The sequence below is a fragment of the Antedon mediterranea genome, chromosome 5, assembly GCF_964355755.1.
Source record: "Antedon mediterranea chromosome 5, ecAntMedi1.1, whole genome shotgun sequence".
In the NCBI taxonomy this organism is placed as follows: Eukaryota; Metazoa; Echinodermata; class Crinoidea; order Comatulida; family Antedonidae; genus Antedon; species Antedon mediterranea.
The window spans coordinates 4,042,760-4,059,864 of record NC_092674.1 but is presented as its reverse complement, the minus strand read 5'-3'; the positions used below and the strand labels follow the sequence as shown (position 1 = coordinate 4,059,864).

Here is a 17,105-nt window from a genome sequence, read left to right as displayed (position 1 = left end):
TATATCTCTCATTATGAAGCTAAAAGTTGTTGAATTGAAATTTGTACTGGGAAGGATTCTTTACCGACATATCCGCGGGTAATCTAAAGTAAAATTCACAATTATTTCGTATTTATTTTATATATACCGTTACTATACTAAAATTACAATTCAACACAGTTATTGGCATTGGTTGTTACCGAATGAAAGTGAACAATTTTGTGTCATATTTACACGCCACCTTTTAGTTCATTTTTACACAATGTAACATTTTCTGAAGATAAGAAATGTAAGAAATGATAATAATCTCATTGTAAATAATAACAACAAAATAATTGACACATGGTAATGAGGTATAGCAATAAGGCTAATCAGAATGCATTAATAAATCTATTTGAGGTCTGATAATGGATACGACGGTTATAATAGTTTGGGAATCTAACTCTCTTATGATTTCGAGCATTTCAGACTCTTTCTCAGAAAACTAAACAAAATTATCCTGTTTTATCAAAGTATTATTTTTGAAGTATTTTATCTTTCAGCATTGGATGTTTTTATGGTAATTATACTGAAAAAGTTAAGAAAAATATACAGAGCCATATAAAATTGCACAAGTACGTATCACTGATTTACGAGAAGTGTTGAAGTTGAAAATATTATGAAAGATTCTACGCATCCGTTACATTACAATTTTTTTTATAGATCTTGCATTACGACTACGACCACCAAAAGCCAATCTCTGTTGATAGGAAGTCCTTTGTTGTAAAAAGCATACAATAATTCTAAAGTTCGACGAACTTGTAATTTTTTTATTTTTAATCGTTTTAACAGTATTTTACATGGCCTATAGCGTTTTTGCAATCTCTGCATTTTTAATAGTTTTTAAGGCCTACAAATAGTATTTTAACAGTGACTTTTGCAATTTGATGTCTTTTTCCTGTAGTTGTATTGTCTTTTGTTGTCTTAATTTTGCCAAGCAAACTAAATTTAATTTTAAAGTTGACCAACACAATTTTGAATCTTGAATCTATAAAGAATTTTGAAATTTAACCACACCTGTATTTAACATTAGGCAACCTATAATTATGACCTTTTAATATCCTAAAAATCTGTAGTTATTTCGAGGTTTTTCGATGTTCTGTCTGAAAATAAAGGCTGATGTAGCATACGTATGTAACGCTATATATACGCCAAAATATTAAATGAAAACTCCGCCTGGAACTCAGACTAATTTAAACCATTCAGTCACGGTTAACACGATCGAATGCTTTCTTCAATAAAACATGCATGCGAAAGTGTCTTTTTTACAGTTTTTTTGTTAGTCTTGTTAGAATTTATAAAGGCAACCAGTACGATTTTCGGAAATCGTTTTGCTCTATATGCCTAATATTACTTAAGTCAATCAGAATTTTATGAATTATCAAAGTAAATTTTGCATAATTTAATTGTTTTATTTCACTGTATTTTCTACCAGATTACAAGTTTTTACTAGATAGACATACCATGCAAAAAAAAAACCCCCAAAAAAAACATTTAAATATATACAGCATGAATAAGAATGGTTCCGATGTCTTATTTGTTAACCGATTCCAAAACCATGCATCCATCCAACGTAGGCATATAGATACTGTTGTATCTACATGAACTTCCTTCAATTCAATATAGGCCTTATTAAATCGGATTATATGATCGAAATAAAGGCATATCTAAAAATATTATATTTAGTATTTCTTTTCTCGTATTCCATTCTGTTCACAATGAATGCCCAATATTTATATATTTAATTAACTTGGTTAATAATTGTTTTAATTGTTTTAGAGCTCTCGAAATGCGGTCATGTCCCAGGAGAAATCAGGTAAAATATGAATACCTACCAGCAAACATTAACAACAAACATCATTAAAAAAAACCAGACATTTTAAAATCTGCGTTTTCAATGCTTACTAAAATTGATAAAATTCCACGAATTAAAAATATCAAAACAAAAAATAATGAAGTAAAACATACTGGTAGTGGTTGTATAGAAATAGGCGTTGTTATAAATACTTTTCTTGGTTGTGATGTCACGTAGTCGGCTGTCTGCTCCTGCTGTGCATACTTTCTCGGAAGCCCGCCAGCATGGTGCTCATTTCTAATTTCAACTACCTACGTCATGTATGCTAGTATTAAAAAGAATGGTTGCTTAAATTAGCCGCATTCGAGCACGCAAAGCAACACACACGACACAATTTATTTGCATTCGTGAGTGCTTTCCAATTAGCGTATTGAACGTAGTGTGTTGATTTCAATTTTAGCTACTCATATCTTAACAACCGGTTTCTCGATCTTTCACTTCTATAATAAGCCTATTTGTTCGATTAATATGGAAGTGATGGTGAATGTGTTCAAACGTAAAAAACAACAGTTTACCGTAACACCGGCTGATCCAACGTACAATATACGTTATCTTGGTAACGTACGGACATTGTTAGGAAAAGGCGAGGGCTGCACTGAGAACGAAGTACAAAAACTATGGAAGAAAACAAACCAAGGTAAGAACTCAGCGAAGATAAAATTAACAATTTCTACAACGGGATTGAAACTACAAGGGTTAAATAGAGACCGAAAACCAATGACGCAACTATACCAAATCAATAGAATACCTTTTAGATGCGTTGATTTAAACCGTAAGGTAATATTTTGTTGGGTGTATCGTCACGAACGCAAACACAAACAGGTGGAGCTACGAGTACACGCAGCTGTGTGCAGCAAACCAGAACAAGCGCAGGAGATATATAACGTTGTCAACCAAAATTGTAACTCGTCATTTGCAGATTATAAACGTGAAAAACGCGACCAAGAACGGATAACGGAACAAATCAACAGTAGCATTACGTCATACCTCCCGTCCGTACCTTTAAGACGGCGCTTAAATACGCGCTCGCATTTTTTACCACCGATTGAAAAGACTCGAAACGCCCCGAAACTTGACTCTTTATGCGAAGAGGAGGAAGAATTAGAAAATAACATTGATACTAATGACTCTGGCTCGGACACTTCAGGTCAAGATGATCCAAAACTAGATTTTGGAATCTTTGGAAGTTTAGACGAAGAAAATAAAGACATTTTATGAATTTTCAATGAACAAACGTTTTTACGATCAAAATGATATAATTTGTACGTCGACAAACAACATTAATATGTAAATATTTCTGACAATTTTTTATTATTTCGATTTTTATGTATGACAATCTTCTTGGGTTATATAGTGTACAATATGTTGTCATTTACATGTTAATATTGACGTCGTAAACTGCAATCCACGCTTAACATTAATGTTTTACAGTTTACAAAAAAATATATAAATTTGAAATAAACAATACGCCCCCTCAATGTGACTAAAGAAATGAACAATCTGTGTTTTATTACATACTTGAATCGTTCTAAATAATGTTGAACCATGGAGCAAATATATACTATTTCCTCATTGGTTGAACTAAACTCAGTAGGCCTATCGTATGCGAGCTGCTGGAAGAAGAAGTGTGGTTGTATTATTGCTTGTTATCGATGTTTATTTTGATTGTATATATTTGAGGTTCTCATGAGACCAAGATAACTTTGGTGATACAATCTTTCGCTTTTAGCGAGGTAGGGTTTTTATTCATGAATAGCCCCTACATCAAACATGATAACAGCAATGTGTGAGTTCAATATACATTGATAAATAAATAGAAATATTTACTATATAAATACTGTATTTATTGTATTACTGTATTATTATTGTTCGGCGGGAGGGTTTTTAAGGGGAGTTTAGGCCTATATTATTCAAGGGAGGCGTTTTTTGTTTGTGAATATGGTAACATAACATGTATAATCAAATAAATTATAAATACGGTAAATGTTAATTGTTGATGATTAGTTTTAAAATATGTGCACATAAAAGACCGGTGCTCATGAGACCAAGATAACTTTGATGATATCAAAGTCTTTCACTTTTAGCGATGCCTCGTTATTCGTAAGATAGCCCCTACATCAAACCTTCTGAAAACAGTAAATATGAATTCAATATATACATTTATGATTTGATATATGAATATTGATTAGAAATAAATACCGTATTTATTCGAATAACCACACCGGGGCGATTATTGTTCGGGAGGCTTTTTAATTAGTACAGTATTAGGCCTATAGTATTCGATGGAGGCGTTTATTTGTTTTAGTGAATATGGTCACATATCTGCAATCAACTAAATTATAAATACGGTAAATGTTGATTGAAACATTAGTTTTAAAATGTGTGCAAATAAAAGGAATTTCGCATCTTAAATGAGTCGGTTTCGGAATGACAGCAGCGGTTGACATTTAATTCAGGTGGGCGTTTCATCATCCCTTGGCCTAAACATGATTATTTATCATGATTAATTTTAATATAAATGTGAATGGTTGATGTGATGTCGTAATTTGCACTTTGGATGGAGATGAAAGCGAGGTTAGAGAACCGATTGCTCTGTTCAGGAAAATTCTGTCTCTAAAACAAGCAAGATTATAAGAGATAACTCGCTGTCATTTTATTATCACTGTCATTATCTTATTTGCTATTGTTATGTTAATCTAGAGGATTGAGGAATTCTACTAGCAGAGCGTTATTGGATTTTAGTGAAGAATTCCGGCAATTATCACATAATTATTTCTTTCAAAACGGAAGTTCGTTAAGCATATATTATTCGATATCTCATTAGTATTTAATAAACAGCTCTCAGTTGGAATATCTCATTTTGTTTGTTTCTTTGTATTATTCTATAATTTTGTTCGATTATAATTATTAAAATTATGATCATAGCTTATATTTCAATAACTTTTCTGCTATCAGGCAATTACCATTAATAGACGCCTGGGCCGGATACACACGGGTGAAATGGGTTTGGGGGACGGAAATATCTGTATATAGCCTATATCTTCACCATTTGATACAGTTTCAACTTTCTCTAATACGGTAGGCCTACTGTACAACGAAAGTCGCGTGTCCCCAGAATCCCACACAAATTTAACACGCCAGATCTTGGCCGCGGTGGTGGCGAGAATTCATTTAATTTATTACTTAATAAAATATTGGGTATGTCTTTGTATGTATTTCTGAGCCGTGTTATGGCGACCATTTTTCAAAAATACTGTAATAATTAGAGAAGGCAGCTCAAGGCCACCGTAATGCACAGCTACAATTGATTACACTTCAGATATAGGCTACTAGTGCACAATATGCAATATCATTGCTAATATTATTAAAAGAAAAACAAAGATTCAGGATCGAACGCTGATGATACCGAGTACTTTACTGAGAAATCAATGTCTTATCAATTTTATAAACGTATATTCCAATGCTGCAACAATTAGCGCATTATCACTGTTTCTCCGTTCTCGCCGGCCTCTAGTCAATACGAGTGTTTAGGTCTATCTATAAATGTAATTTTATTTTGAAAAGGCCTAATTATTTTGACATTTAAAAGGGGTACGATCATGCAACACTCCTTGCAGCATTAATAAATTATCTAAATCATAATAATAAACATAATCATTATCAACTTTGTGATGGCAATGTTGATCAGTTAATTATTATTTTATATAATTTGGTCTATTCCTAGATTGATTCACTGACATTTAAATTTGAAAAAGGATCCTGTCATACAAAATATTTTCTAAAAATGAAAGAGAATCTGTCAAAGGTAAACGATACGGTAAACAAGGTTTAGAGAAAGATTTTAAAATGCTGGGTGAAAAAAGAGTTATGAAATTTGTCAGAGGCAGAAGATGAGTTATACAAATAAATTCAAAGGTCCTGAAAATCGCGACTTTTCGGTTTTCACAATTTCGTTTAAACCCAAAGTTTATAGAATTAAATACTGCCCTCAACTATCATGCGAGGCTAAGTTCACACTATGTGAATGTGATCCTCCTCGGCGGCGGCCTTCCTCTTTAAAAATTCCGTGATGTGAATTGACAACAACGATTTGAAAAATAAACATGAAGACAACATGAGTAAGTTAAATAGCTAGGTTATAAACTAATTTATATTCTGTATCATGTTCATGGCAACAGTTTTAAACTGGCATACATTTTGCAACGTGTGCGATACTGGTTGAGATGGGTAACCGACCCAACAAAATAAATTGAGGCAGGGCCGAATCGTGATCCAGCGTAAACACCCCTCCGATCCTAATATTCATGTACCCGCGAATGTCAAGGTTGCATAATGTCATGATATTATTGCAAAACTACTACATTTTAGTATATTTTCTATTCAGTTTAAATCTGTATATGTCTAAATTACGTTATGTCAGTTATATCACAAACTCCACGCGGTCTTTGTGAGGTATTTTATTAATTTAATAATAGTACGTCTACTATAATAAATAGGCATACTGTATAAGAAGTAGGGAGGTATGATAACTCCCTGATTTAAGTATTTTCTTAAATCTTATTGTTTTAAAATGCCAAAATGAATTTTGGAATAGAATCCTCATTACTCCCTTCTTCAATCAGTGGTGGTGATTTACTTACTTACTTAGTCCGGGACATACTCAAACTTGACTAGATTCATCCATACCTCCTATCCTATCTGCTATTGTGACAGCCAGTCCATCTCTTTGCATACCAGTATCCACATCTAGCTAGTACATCAATGTATGCGAGTGCTGGTCGTCCTTGTTTTGCAAGCCCATGTTTTGGCTGCCACAGCAGAACATCTGCAATGATCTCTTCTTTATTGCGAAGACAGTGTCCAGCAAATGTCAGTCTTATTCTTATTTTTGTTATGGCCAAAGAGCCATTAGTATACTTCGTTAGTGGTGATTTGGTTGGTATAAAAACATGGAGTTTGTACTTTACATAGTACAATTGAAAAAATGGGAGTCATATTAAAACAGAAAGAATTTATTATATGTTATAAGGTTATAGGTTATTTATCAATTTTATTCAAGAAATACAATTATTTTAAATATCTATTACCGATGAAACCGCAATGGTAAACCAAACACTGTATATTTCAATTATTAGTATTACTCTCGCAAGGTCGAAGTTGAGATAGTTTGGTTGTTGCATTTTTGTTGGTAGATACCCGTGGTGATTCCTACGGAGCGTTTGTTAGTGTTGTACTACTGTAGGCAGCTGTTTTTGTTTGTGCTACCTCCATGATCCCAGCTACAGGCGCCATTTGGTCACATGTATTTTTTCGACCAATTACTGACTGACAATTCCTTTTCAGTGTTGATATATAAAGATAGCTAACATAAGATATATATCAAATTATAGTTATACTGAATACAAAATTTGTATTTCAAATTATATTATTATAATTATTATTATTTTATATTATTAATATCTATTACTAATTCTATGACCAAGATAATCACTTGATTTAGTATAATCCAAAAAATCCCCTAATAAGTAATAATAGTCTAATTTGAACACCACTGAATACACTAATCTGAGTATAATCTACACTATCAAACTATTTTGACAAAAAAAGTGTCATGTGCCCATATGCTTAAATATGATAAGGCTAAGGCTAATTATAAGACTTTGGTAAATCCACAGTGCTATACAGTATACCATCCCAATTCAACCCTAATTTTTTACCCAGTCTCATACCTAAATCATTACAGGTTGGGTTGAATAATTATTAATTGTTTATTTTTCTAAAATTTAAAAAAAGGCCTAAAGGTGCATTAGTCTTTCATTGATATAAAAAATGCCTAGACATACATACAGACATGTTACTCTGACATTACTTTGACTTTGACCCAAAACCAAATCATGTTATATAATACTAATAGTTTTTTTTTATTTTATCAATGAAAAATCAAAAATTTAATATTATATAACATATTTACATTTAAAATTTATTTCATTTATAATCAGAGAATGTCTCTAAGTGCTTTTCTGTAATTTACAATCAATTAATTTCAAATGTATTTTTAGAAACCACACGTTCAATAAGAAAATAATAATTGATAATTAGCATTTTAAAAACTCTATGTACAGCTGTCTCCGACAGCACTTAAAAACAACCAATAACTATTTCTGTTTGTTTAATCAACATGTTTTGTTTTCTGTTTTCAAGTTTGGATATGTACAATTTTAGTAGATTATTATAGTTTATTATAATCTTTTTATTAAATTATGCTTTAGTGCTTGGAAAATTTCAAAATACCAGAAAAAAAATTGTATTTGTTTGTTGTAATTTCCTTGACTTTGGTATAATTTATAATAATAAATGAAAACTTATATAGCGCCGGTATCCTCCACCCATGTGGCGCTCATGGCGCTTTGTGCATTAACAACGTGCGAGAACATCAGCGAATAGCGACGTCTTTAGGTTGGTCTTGAAACTGTTTAGACTAGTTGAGCATTTAACTGTTGCTGGTAAGCTGTTCCATACACTTGCGGCCGCAACGTAAAAAGATCTCTGACCCCACTGATTTTTCGCTCTACGCTCTTGAAGAAGGTTTTGTGACAATGATCGTAGGCCTCTGCGGGATGATTCGTAACGATCCACAAGGTCAGATAAATAAGCAGGAGCACTGTCATTTAGGATCTTGAATACAAACAACGCAAGTTTGTACTTAATACGTTGTTGAACAGGCAACCAATGCAAATCCATCAGGACAGGAGTTATGTGAGCGTTTGATTTTGTATAAGTTACAATTCTAGCTGCCATATTTTGCAAGCGCTGCAAACGTTGTATTTGAGATTTTGGTATGCCAAACAACAAGGCATTACCAATGTCAATTTTAGAAGTGACAAATGAGTGTACAATCAATTCAGCTGTTTTCTTGTTAAGATTACCGCGAATACGACCAATTTGCTATTCCAGCATCCAGTAAAACTTATTTGATGAAAAAAACCATCTGCAAACAGATACGAAGTTGTTATGCACAGAGCAATATAGAGCCGCCACATGGGCGCTGCAACATTCCTCTAACCTTTTAGAATTTAGAAATAAATTTACATCGTGAGGACAAATTCAAGTACATTTAAATAATTTAAACAGTACGAGTAGATTGTGATGAAATCAATAAAAGGTAGTAACACTTGTAATTGTATTTGGAATCAATGATACTAACTCAGTGTCAATCATGTCTCTTCTTTTCAAAAGCAACATGATTGGACTTGAACATGCCAACTTATTCTTACAGGTCAGATGGTCAAGTATTTAGATAAATAGACCATATTGAAGGTTGAACAAATTATTCCTGTCAATTCCAGTGATAGTGGTACAGTACTGTATGTTAATAATTTAAGACTACAGTATCTTACTTATTAGGTTAAATAGCTATCTTACTTGGTCAGATGTTTTGCCCTACTCTGACGTAAATTGTACTTCAAAAAGTACATTGAGAATACTTGCGAAAAAAAATATGCAAGTAATTCTCGTGTGGGACTCAAACCCACGACCTCCAGATCACTAGCCTGGCGTTCATACCGAGCTTGCGATGATGGCTAGGGGTTAAATTCGAGCCCAAGTAAGCTACCTAACATATTGGGTTAAATAGCTGTATCTTACTTATTGTGTTAATAGCTATCCTATTCCTACTTACTGTGTTAATAGCTATCTAATTACTTATTGTGTTTAAAAACACTATCTTACTTATTGTGTTAACACTATCTTATTTATTGTGTTAAACACTATCTTATTGTGTTAACATTGTATTTATTGTGTTAACACTATCTTACTTATTGTGTTAACATTCATTTGTGGTGCAATTTTTGTACAACCTATAATGCATATTGGTTTTAACACCATATTGTTGATAGTGCACTTGGTGTTAACACCTTGTTAACACTGTCTAGGTTTAATGTTATATTCTATGACATATTTTTGTGATTTTGTGGCTTACTAACAATGTACACATACAATATTATTTTTTGGCATCAATACAAAATAATCAATAAAACCATTGTTTGACTGTAAAATCTAAAAACAGTTTGTTTTATTCTCAAAAGAGACCAAATTGTACATGTTTACTCAAGTGTACTGTTTTGTGCTCAATTGTATTTGAACAAGTAAAATCTATAAACAGCCATTTACTGTGTGTGCACATGAAATGGCTGGCTAGGCACATATTGAATCATAAGGTTAAGTGCCTGTCCATGAGAAATGAAAAACACAATCTCAACCGACCAATCATTTGCGAAAGGTACTCAAGATGACCAATGAGGATAAAGACGTGTTTATAAATGTTTTTATCTGATGGTAAAGCTCAATATCAATACGATGAAATTTACAATGGTGTAATTGTGTAGTAGTAGTGATTTAGGCGATAACATGTACTGTAGTATAATTTTGTGAATCACAATATTTCTCTTGAACCTCATTGTCATTTGTACTTGTCTTCGTGAAATGTATTACTCAATGCAAAGCTTTAGGACCCCTTCCCTACAATTTGTGACGTTTTGTAAAAATAATACATATGCATTACTTTCAAAACATTAAACCAGGTCATTCCTTGTCTTAAATGTACGTTTTATGGTAAATTATGATAAAAAGTGAGAAACAATGCACTACCTAAGTAGCTCGCGGCGACTGACGTCTCGTGGACGGTCTTTAGGCCTAGCCTAGCTAGGCTTAGTTTTGTAGGCCTAGCTGGTAAACATCGGTAACGTACGAACATCGTACGCTAGCTATATACCTAGCCTGACGTTGTATAGTTGCTGCATTAATTGTCTTTCTATTTTTGCCAGACTCCGTTGATACAAATTGGGGAAAACCTGGTATTTTCGCTGAAAAGTTAGGAGTCTTCCATTTGTTTTGGCCTCGCGATCGATCAAAAAGTGGGTTAATTACAGAAGAAAAGCAGAAATATCAATCCGCGCCCTATGCATTTTGAGATTTATAGCGGGCCGCTATAATTATTAGAATCGACTTATTTTTCACATTTTTAACCATTATTTAAAGATGAAAAATTTATCGCAATAGACCATATAGTATTATTTTTACATTAAATATAGTTTGTGATCTTAAAATAGATCTAAAAAATTTAGGGCATAGTACGTAGAAGTGGAATAATTTTTTTTAAATAATTAGGCCATAGTATGCTACTAGCAATGGGAAAATGTCATTTTTTGCACTTGTGTTCTGTGTCTTGACCATCAGATAATCATAATGTGAAATATGATGTATTTTAAGATAAGTGAGAGAAGTATGTGGCAAAAACATGTCTCGAACTTAAACTATTTCTGCTTGGTATAGTTAGACCTCTTGTTGTTTAGTGATTTTCCACAAATAATACATATATTTCTTTATAACTCATTAAGTATATATATATAAATGTGGATGGTGGTCAAAATAAGTCTAGAAATAGACTTTAAGCAGAGACCACTAACAAAATAGAAAAAACATAACAATGAGGTTATTGTACAATAATTAAATAAATAGAACCAAATAAAGGTAGAGTGGTTTATAACATTCTTTGGTAGGCCTACTACTACAGCGTTTTTAAGATTCCAAATGAAATGGACTATTAGAATGAGCAAGCTATGTACTATACATAACCTAAATATTGATTTTTTCATTTTACAGGTTAAAAATTGTTGCGTGTCTGTTACCGAGTGCGACCTATCACTTGTGATTTCAGTTTAAGAATTGATTACATGAGTCTAGAAGTAATAACCTTTGTCACTGATGAGAGACTATCAAGATAAAAAGAGCAACATGGTTACTGGGAGCTTGACCTGCAGCGGGGTCATCTGGTCACTGCTATCATTCTGCGGTATGTGCCTCGCATGCATTGGCTTCTACATGCCATATTGGATCAGAGGTCAGATGACATTCAACCAACAAAACTATACAGTGAACTTTGGCATCTTTCGTAGATGCAACTACCCGTCAAACGGAATGTTTATTGAAGAATGCGGTAGATACTTAATGTTTTCCGATATTCCTAGTAACTCGTGGCGTGTTTGTACGATAACTGTCGGTGTTGGTTGTGGGTTGGCAATGCTGGTTTCGTTCATTGGATTGTTTGCTTGTCTTATTAAAGACATTTTATCCAAGAGGATTGGTCGTTTCACTGGTCTCATCCAATTCTTTGCAGGTAAGGATCATGTAAAAATGATTCAACTGCAATTACTGCAGTACACTACATTTTCTCTACTTGGTAACATGCAATTAGCATGCATTATTGGGTAGTCAGTAACTGACTCAAACTTTAAATTGAAACCAACTCATTGCAATAAAAAAAAAATATTGAAATGATAATCCTTATTAATATGTTCTATCTCATTTAAGTTAATATTTTTTTGTACTGTAGTATTGTATTGTAGTTTGATAAATGTGGAATTGTCCATATGAAGAGTTGATAACCAAATGTCTTGGTTCTAGTCATATGACACTCAATAGCTTTTTTAAAACTAACTGTTACTCATTCAACTTCTATTGCTATTTTTAAAAAAGAACTTAAAACGCATCTTTTTAACATCCAATATAAGCGCCTTTGATTTTTACTTTGGTTTAGTTGATTCTGGCGCTATACAAATACCTAAAATTATTATTATTATTATTATTATTATTATTATTATTATTATTATTATTATTGAAGTTTTATATTTTAATTTACAGCTTTGTTTATTGCAACTGGTTGTGGCATCTATCCAAATGGCTGGAGTCATCGGCACGTCAAAGCCGCCTGTGGCTTTACCTCTGAGGAATACTCATTAGGTAAATTAAATTATTTAACAAATTTATAAGTACCTACTTTGATTGCTTCTGTCCTGGACAAAACACATGCCGTTTACATTCCTCTGAAAAAGAGATAAAGATATTGGTCAATTATAATTATTATTATCATAGACAGTGCTGTATCTCCATTTGTCCACTGTCATAGGCGAATTCCATAATACAGGTACTCATGTGTATCACATTTGGTGCCTGTATCATGGAATGTTTGGGTAATGTTAGGGTCTATCATAATATGTAATGCTGTATCGCAGAATTTGCCTGATACTGGACAAATTTAGATACAGTACCGATACATTACCTACATGTACTGTATATAAATTTATTTTTTAGGAACATGCAGTATTGATTGGGCTTACTACGTGACAATGGCCGGATGCGGCGTCACTTTCATTTGCTCAGCACTGTCATACAAAGCAGGAAAAACAAAAACAGGACACTACACAACGTATGCCTTATGACACACACAGCAAGGGGGTCAGGCTACTACGACCTTGTGACAAATTGATGCAAGGGGGTACAAGCTATGACAACCTTGTGAAAATCACTTGGGTGGACAAATGTTGGGTCTTGGGTGACAAATGTAGGGTCTTGGTGACAAATGTACAGTTTTGGTGACAAATGTACAGTTTGGGTGACAAATATACAGTTTGGAACAATTTGTAGTAATTTGAATTGCCCCGTGTAGGATGATTAAAGAATTTAAAATTTTGAATTTTCAAAACATAATATGGTGCCAAATTTAGAGTTTGGGTTCCGCAGGCCCAAATCCAAAAAAAGGTATGCAAAACACTTCTACAGTATATCTTTCCAATTACATTTGTTTACGATTAACATCAAATGTGCCATTTTTAGAAATCTCTCTATGAGGAATGGCTATAAAACAACCCATACGCATTAAATAAAGCAGGGTGAATCATCATCTAATTTCTCCAGGGATAAAAACTACCTTATGAAAAAATTTGTACAGCAAATGTTGCAAGGGTTTTTATCACAACACAACAGGGAAACTAGATCATAAAACTCTATTGACTCATGAATAATTCAGATTCACACTATAATAATTTAATTAATATAGTAGAGCTCGGGGGTTCCAATGAACAAATTTAGTACACTGATGTTTGATACAGTATGGAGAATATGAAAACCCGATTTATAGGGTATGGATGTAGATTATGGAACTATTGATATAATCTTATTCTTATTTTAAGGTCAAAGGGGAATATCAATAGCAACACTAATTTTAAAATATGTCTTATATTCCTGCAATGATAAAATAATAAGGCAGAATCATGACAAACAAATTAACAAATTCAACCCATCAAATATTTCAAAAGACCTCCCAAGTCACCAATTTCCCAAACTTACACACACAAAAGATTGAAATTAAAACAAAATATTCAAGCCCAAATGAAAGACTTTCTGTGACTTTCTGTCATAAATGAAGTCAAAATAATCGATAATTTACATTAGTGTATAGATCATATATCATTCTGCTGTAGGGCTAACTACTTTAATGCATATAGACGGATAGTTTATATCCTACTGCTACTATAATGTAGTGTATAATAGTGTTTTGACCCAAATTAAACCCTCAGTATTAAACCATGTGTAGTTGATCACATACAGTAGGATATATAATGCAACAAAAAAAACATAGTTGTGAGGTCCAGTATGATTCCCAAGAGTGTATTGTAATGACGTACTTAAGGCCCTTTTTAAGCCTAAAATACCGTTTATACTACAGTATAAAGTGACATGGCCAAATCCCCTATATGAATGTTTAGTACTGTAAATATAAATTCATGGTTGTGATTTCAACAAATGGTTATTGCTAGATATATAATATTTTGCTGAAAATCGTGACATTTGGGTTTCTATAGTATAGTTTCAAATGTAAACAAATATTGTAGACTGCAGCATTTTGTTTTAAAAATTGTGAATTTATACCCCATGACATTTAAGCAAAATTGTTTCCCTGTCTCCACATATTAAAATTTAATTTGTAATAATACAAGTTCAGGTTGTATTTTATGCTGTTATTTAATAATATAGACTTTTAATACCTCTGTTATATACTCAGTGATTACCTATTATTCTATATTTTGTAATTTTATACAATTTAGCTAAATCATTTCTATTTATTATTAAATTACCTAGTATTTTAGGAACTCTAGATTATTTTTTTTTACAAATTAAGTTTTGCTGTAAAATAATGTAATTATTAAAACTTGCCAAGTTTATGAATGTTCTTTTTACTTACTTTAATTAATATTGCATTTTATATCGAATACATGTTTTAATATTTTGATATATGTATAGTTTGCCAAAAAAAAAAAACTCCTTATTTTATTTTTCCTGTACCTAGTCATTCATTAAAAGTAGTTTGCATCTTAGAGGTTTACTGTACTATGTGGGGGAGAGGGAGAGATGAGGAAGAGTTTAGGACTGAACTTTGTTAGTTTTAACTATTTTTTAGCCCTTGATATACTTATTCTTTTCGTATGTTATAATATTTATAATTTATATTTATGGGTAAATAAAAAGAGAGAAAGAAAGAAAGAAGAAAATGCATGTAGTTATTATAGTGGATATGATATTAAACCTATACAGTATTTTTAAATGTTCTTCCCATTTTTTAAATAAATAATGTAAATGGTATTTTAATTGTAAATTGTCTATAATTAAAATTATAAATCAGAACATTAATTTATTGTATTTATTCTGAACAGTTATTCTTATGTTGTTAGTTACTTTTAATAATGTACAATTTTTTTATTGAATATTGTAAAAAACTATAATCAATAGTTGTATCTATATTATAAAATATACCATAGTATGTTATGTATGCTGTACATGGTTAGTATAGTTGAGATCAAAATAAATGCATTTAATCTTGAATGTGTAAAGTGTGAATTAATTATGATAGAGTGTTGAAGATTTAATCCAACAGCATTCATACTGATAGAATTTGACGCATGATGTTATGCAGAGCCTACGATGGAAAATTTCAATGAAATTATTATTTTCTACGTGCTATAAAACAAGTAGTGTCATGTATGTAGTCATAACTATATCTTAACTCTAATTTTTCCCCAGAAAATTGATGATATCAGAAAAAGAAATACTATTTTTTTAATAGTTTTTTACAGTTTATTTAAATTTAAAAAATGAATCTTAGTAAATGAACATAAAAAATATTGAATACAATATTACAATTTACTGACTGACAATTTTTCGCCAGAAAATTGACGATATCAGAAAAAAGTATCCAAATCTACAATGCAAGTAGTAAATAATCCCTTTTCTACTGTATCCCAGATCATGAAAATCAGTAGAAATAATTATGGGTGTGATCATGGATGACAAAAATTATCTTTTCCTCCATGGTGTGGTATACAAGGCTCTATCAATCGCAATGGTCATCACAAACACAATCTTCTCGAAATACTATGAAAAAATGGCCAGGCCTTAAGCTAAAAAAATGTAATTACCTCTAGAAACGTTGAGAACTTGCTAAAAATATTGCTAGATATATAATATTTTGCTGAAAATCATGACATTTGGGTTTCTATAGTATAGTTTCAAATGTAAAAAAATATTGTAGACTGTGCAGCATTTTGTTTTTAAAATTGTGAATTTATACCCCATGACATTTAAGCAAAATTGTTTCCCTGTCTCCGCATATTAAAATTTAATTTGTAATAATACAAGTTCAGGTTGCATTTTATGCTGTTATTTAATAATATAGGCTTTTAATACCTGTTATATACATGATATTCTCGAAATACTATGAAAAAATGGCCAGGCCTTAAGCTAATAAATGTAATTACCTCTAGAAACGTTGAGAACTTGCTAAAAATACTTCATGTGGAAACACCTTTGAGATGTACAATAATGAGATTGATTAGAAAATTGTTTTTTATACAGTTTATTTAAATTTTAAAAATGAATCTTAGTCAATATGAACTTGCTAAAAAAACTTTATGTGGAAACACCTTTGAGATGTACAATAATAAGATTGATTAGGAAAATTAAAGCAAATTTCGAGAAAGCGTACTGGAAGCTTGAGCCTAAAATTGTAGGTGATGAAACTAAAGAATTAACAGCAGCTACTCTAAAGTCTATCACAATTATATAGAAAGGAAAGGACCATCTCCACCAAAAGCCTTAACAAGAGCACCAATTAAAGAAGAGAGATGATATAATCATCACAAAGGATTAGAAAATTGTTTTTTATACAGTTTATTTAAATTTTAAAAATGAATCCTAGTCAATATGAACTTGCTAAAAAAACTTTACGTGGAAACACCTTTGAGATGTACAATAATGAGACTGATCAGAAAATTATTTTCGTATAATTTTTGTAAACAGTTTATTTAAATTTAAAAAATGAATGTTTAGTCAATATGAATCT

At 31.8% G+C, this 17,105-nt stretch overlaps 2 protein-coding genes across 2 annotated transcripts; both read left to right on the top strand.

The window, feature by feature from the left end:
• Nucleotides 1-2,188: 2,188 nt before the first annotated feature.
• On the top strand, nt 2,189-4,706 carry LOC140048506 (protein FAM43A-like). The gene has a single exon (XM_072093236.1). The coding sequence runs from the start codon at nt 2,342-2,344 to the stop codon at nt 3,089-3,091; it is 750 nt and encodes a 249-aa protein (XP_071949337.1). The 5' UTR covers nt 2,189-2,341; the 3' UTR covers nt 3,092-4,706.
• Nucleotides 4,707-5,728: 1,022 nt separating this feature from the next.
• LOC140048507 (LHFPL tetraspan subfamily member 6 protein-like) lies at nt 5,729-15,120 on the top strand. Its single transcript, XM_072093237.1, has 4 exons — nt 5,729-5,991; nt 11,534-12,047; nt 12,572-12,670; nt 13,022-15,120. Exons 2-4 carry the CDS (start codon nt 11,636-11,638, stop codon nt 13,147-13,149), a joined length of 639 nt encoding a protein of 212 aa, XP_071949338.1. The 5' UTR covers nt 5,729-5,991; nt 11,534-11,635; the 3' UTR covers nt 13,150-15,120.
• The last annotated feature ends 1,985 nt before the right edge of the window (nt 15,121-17,105 follow it).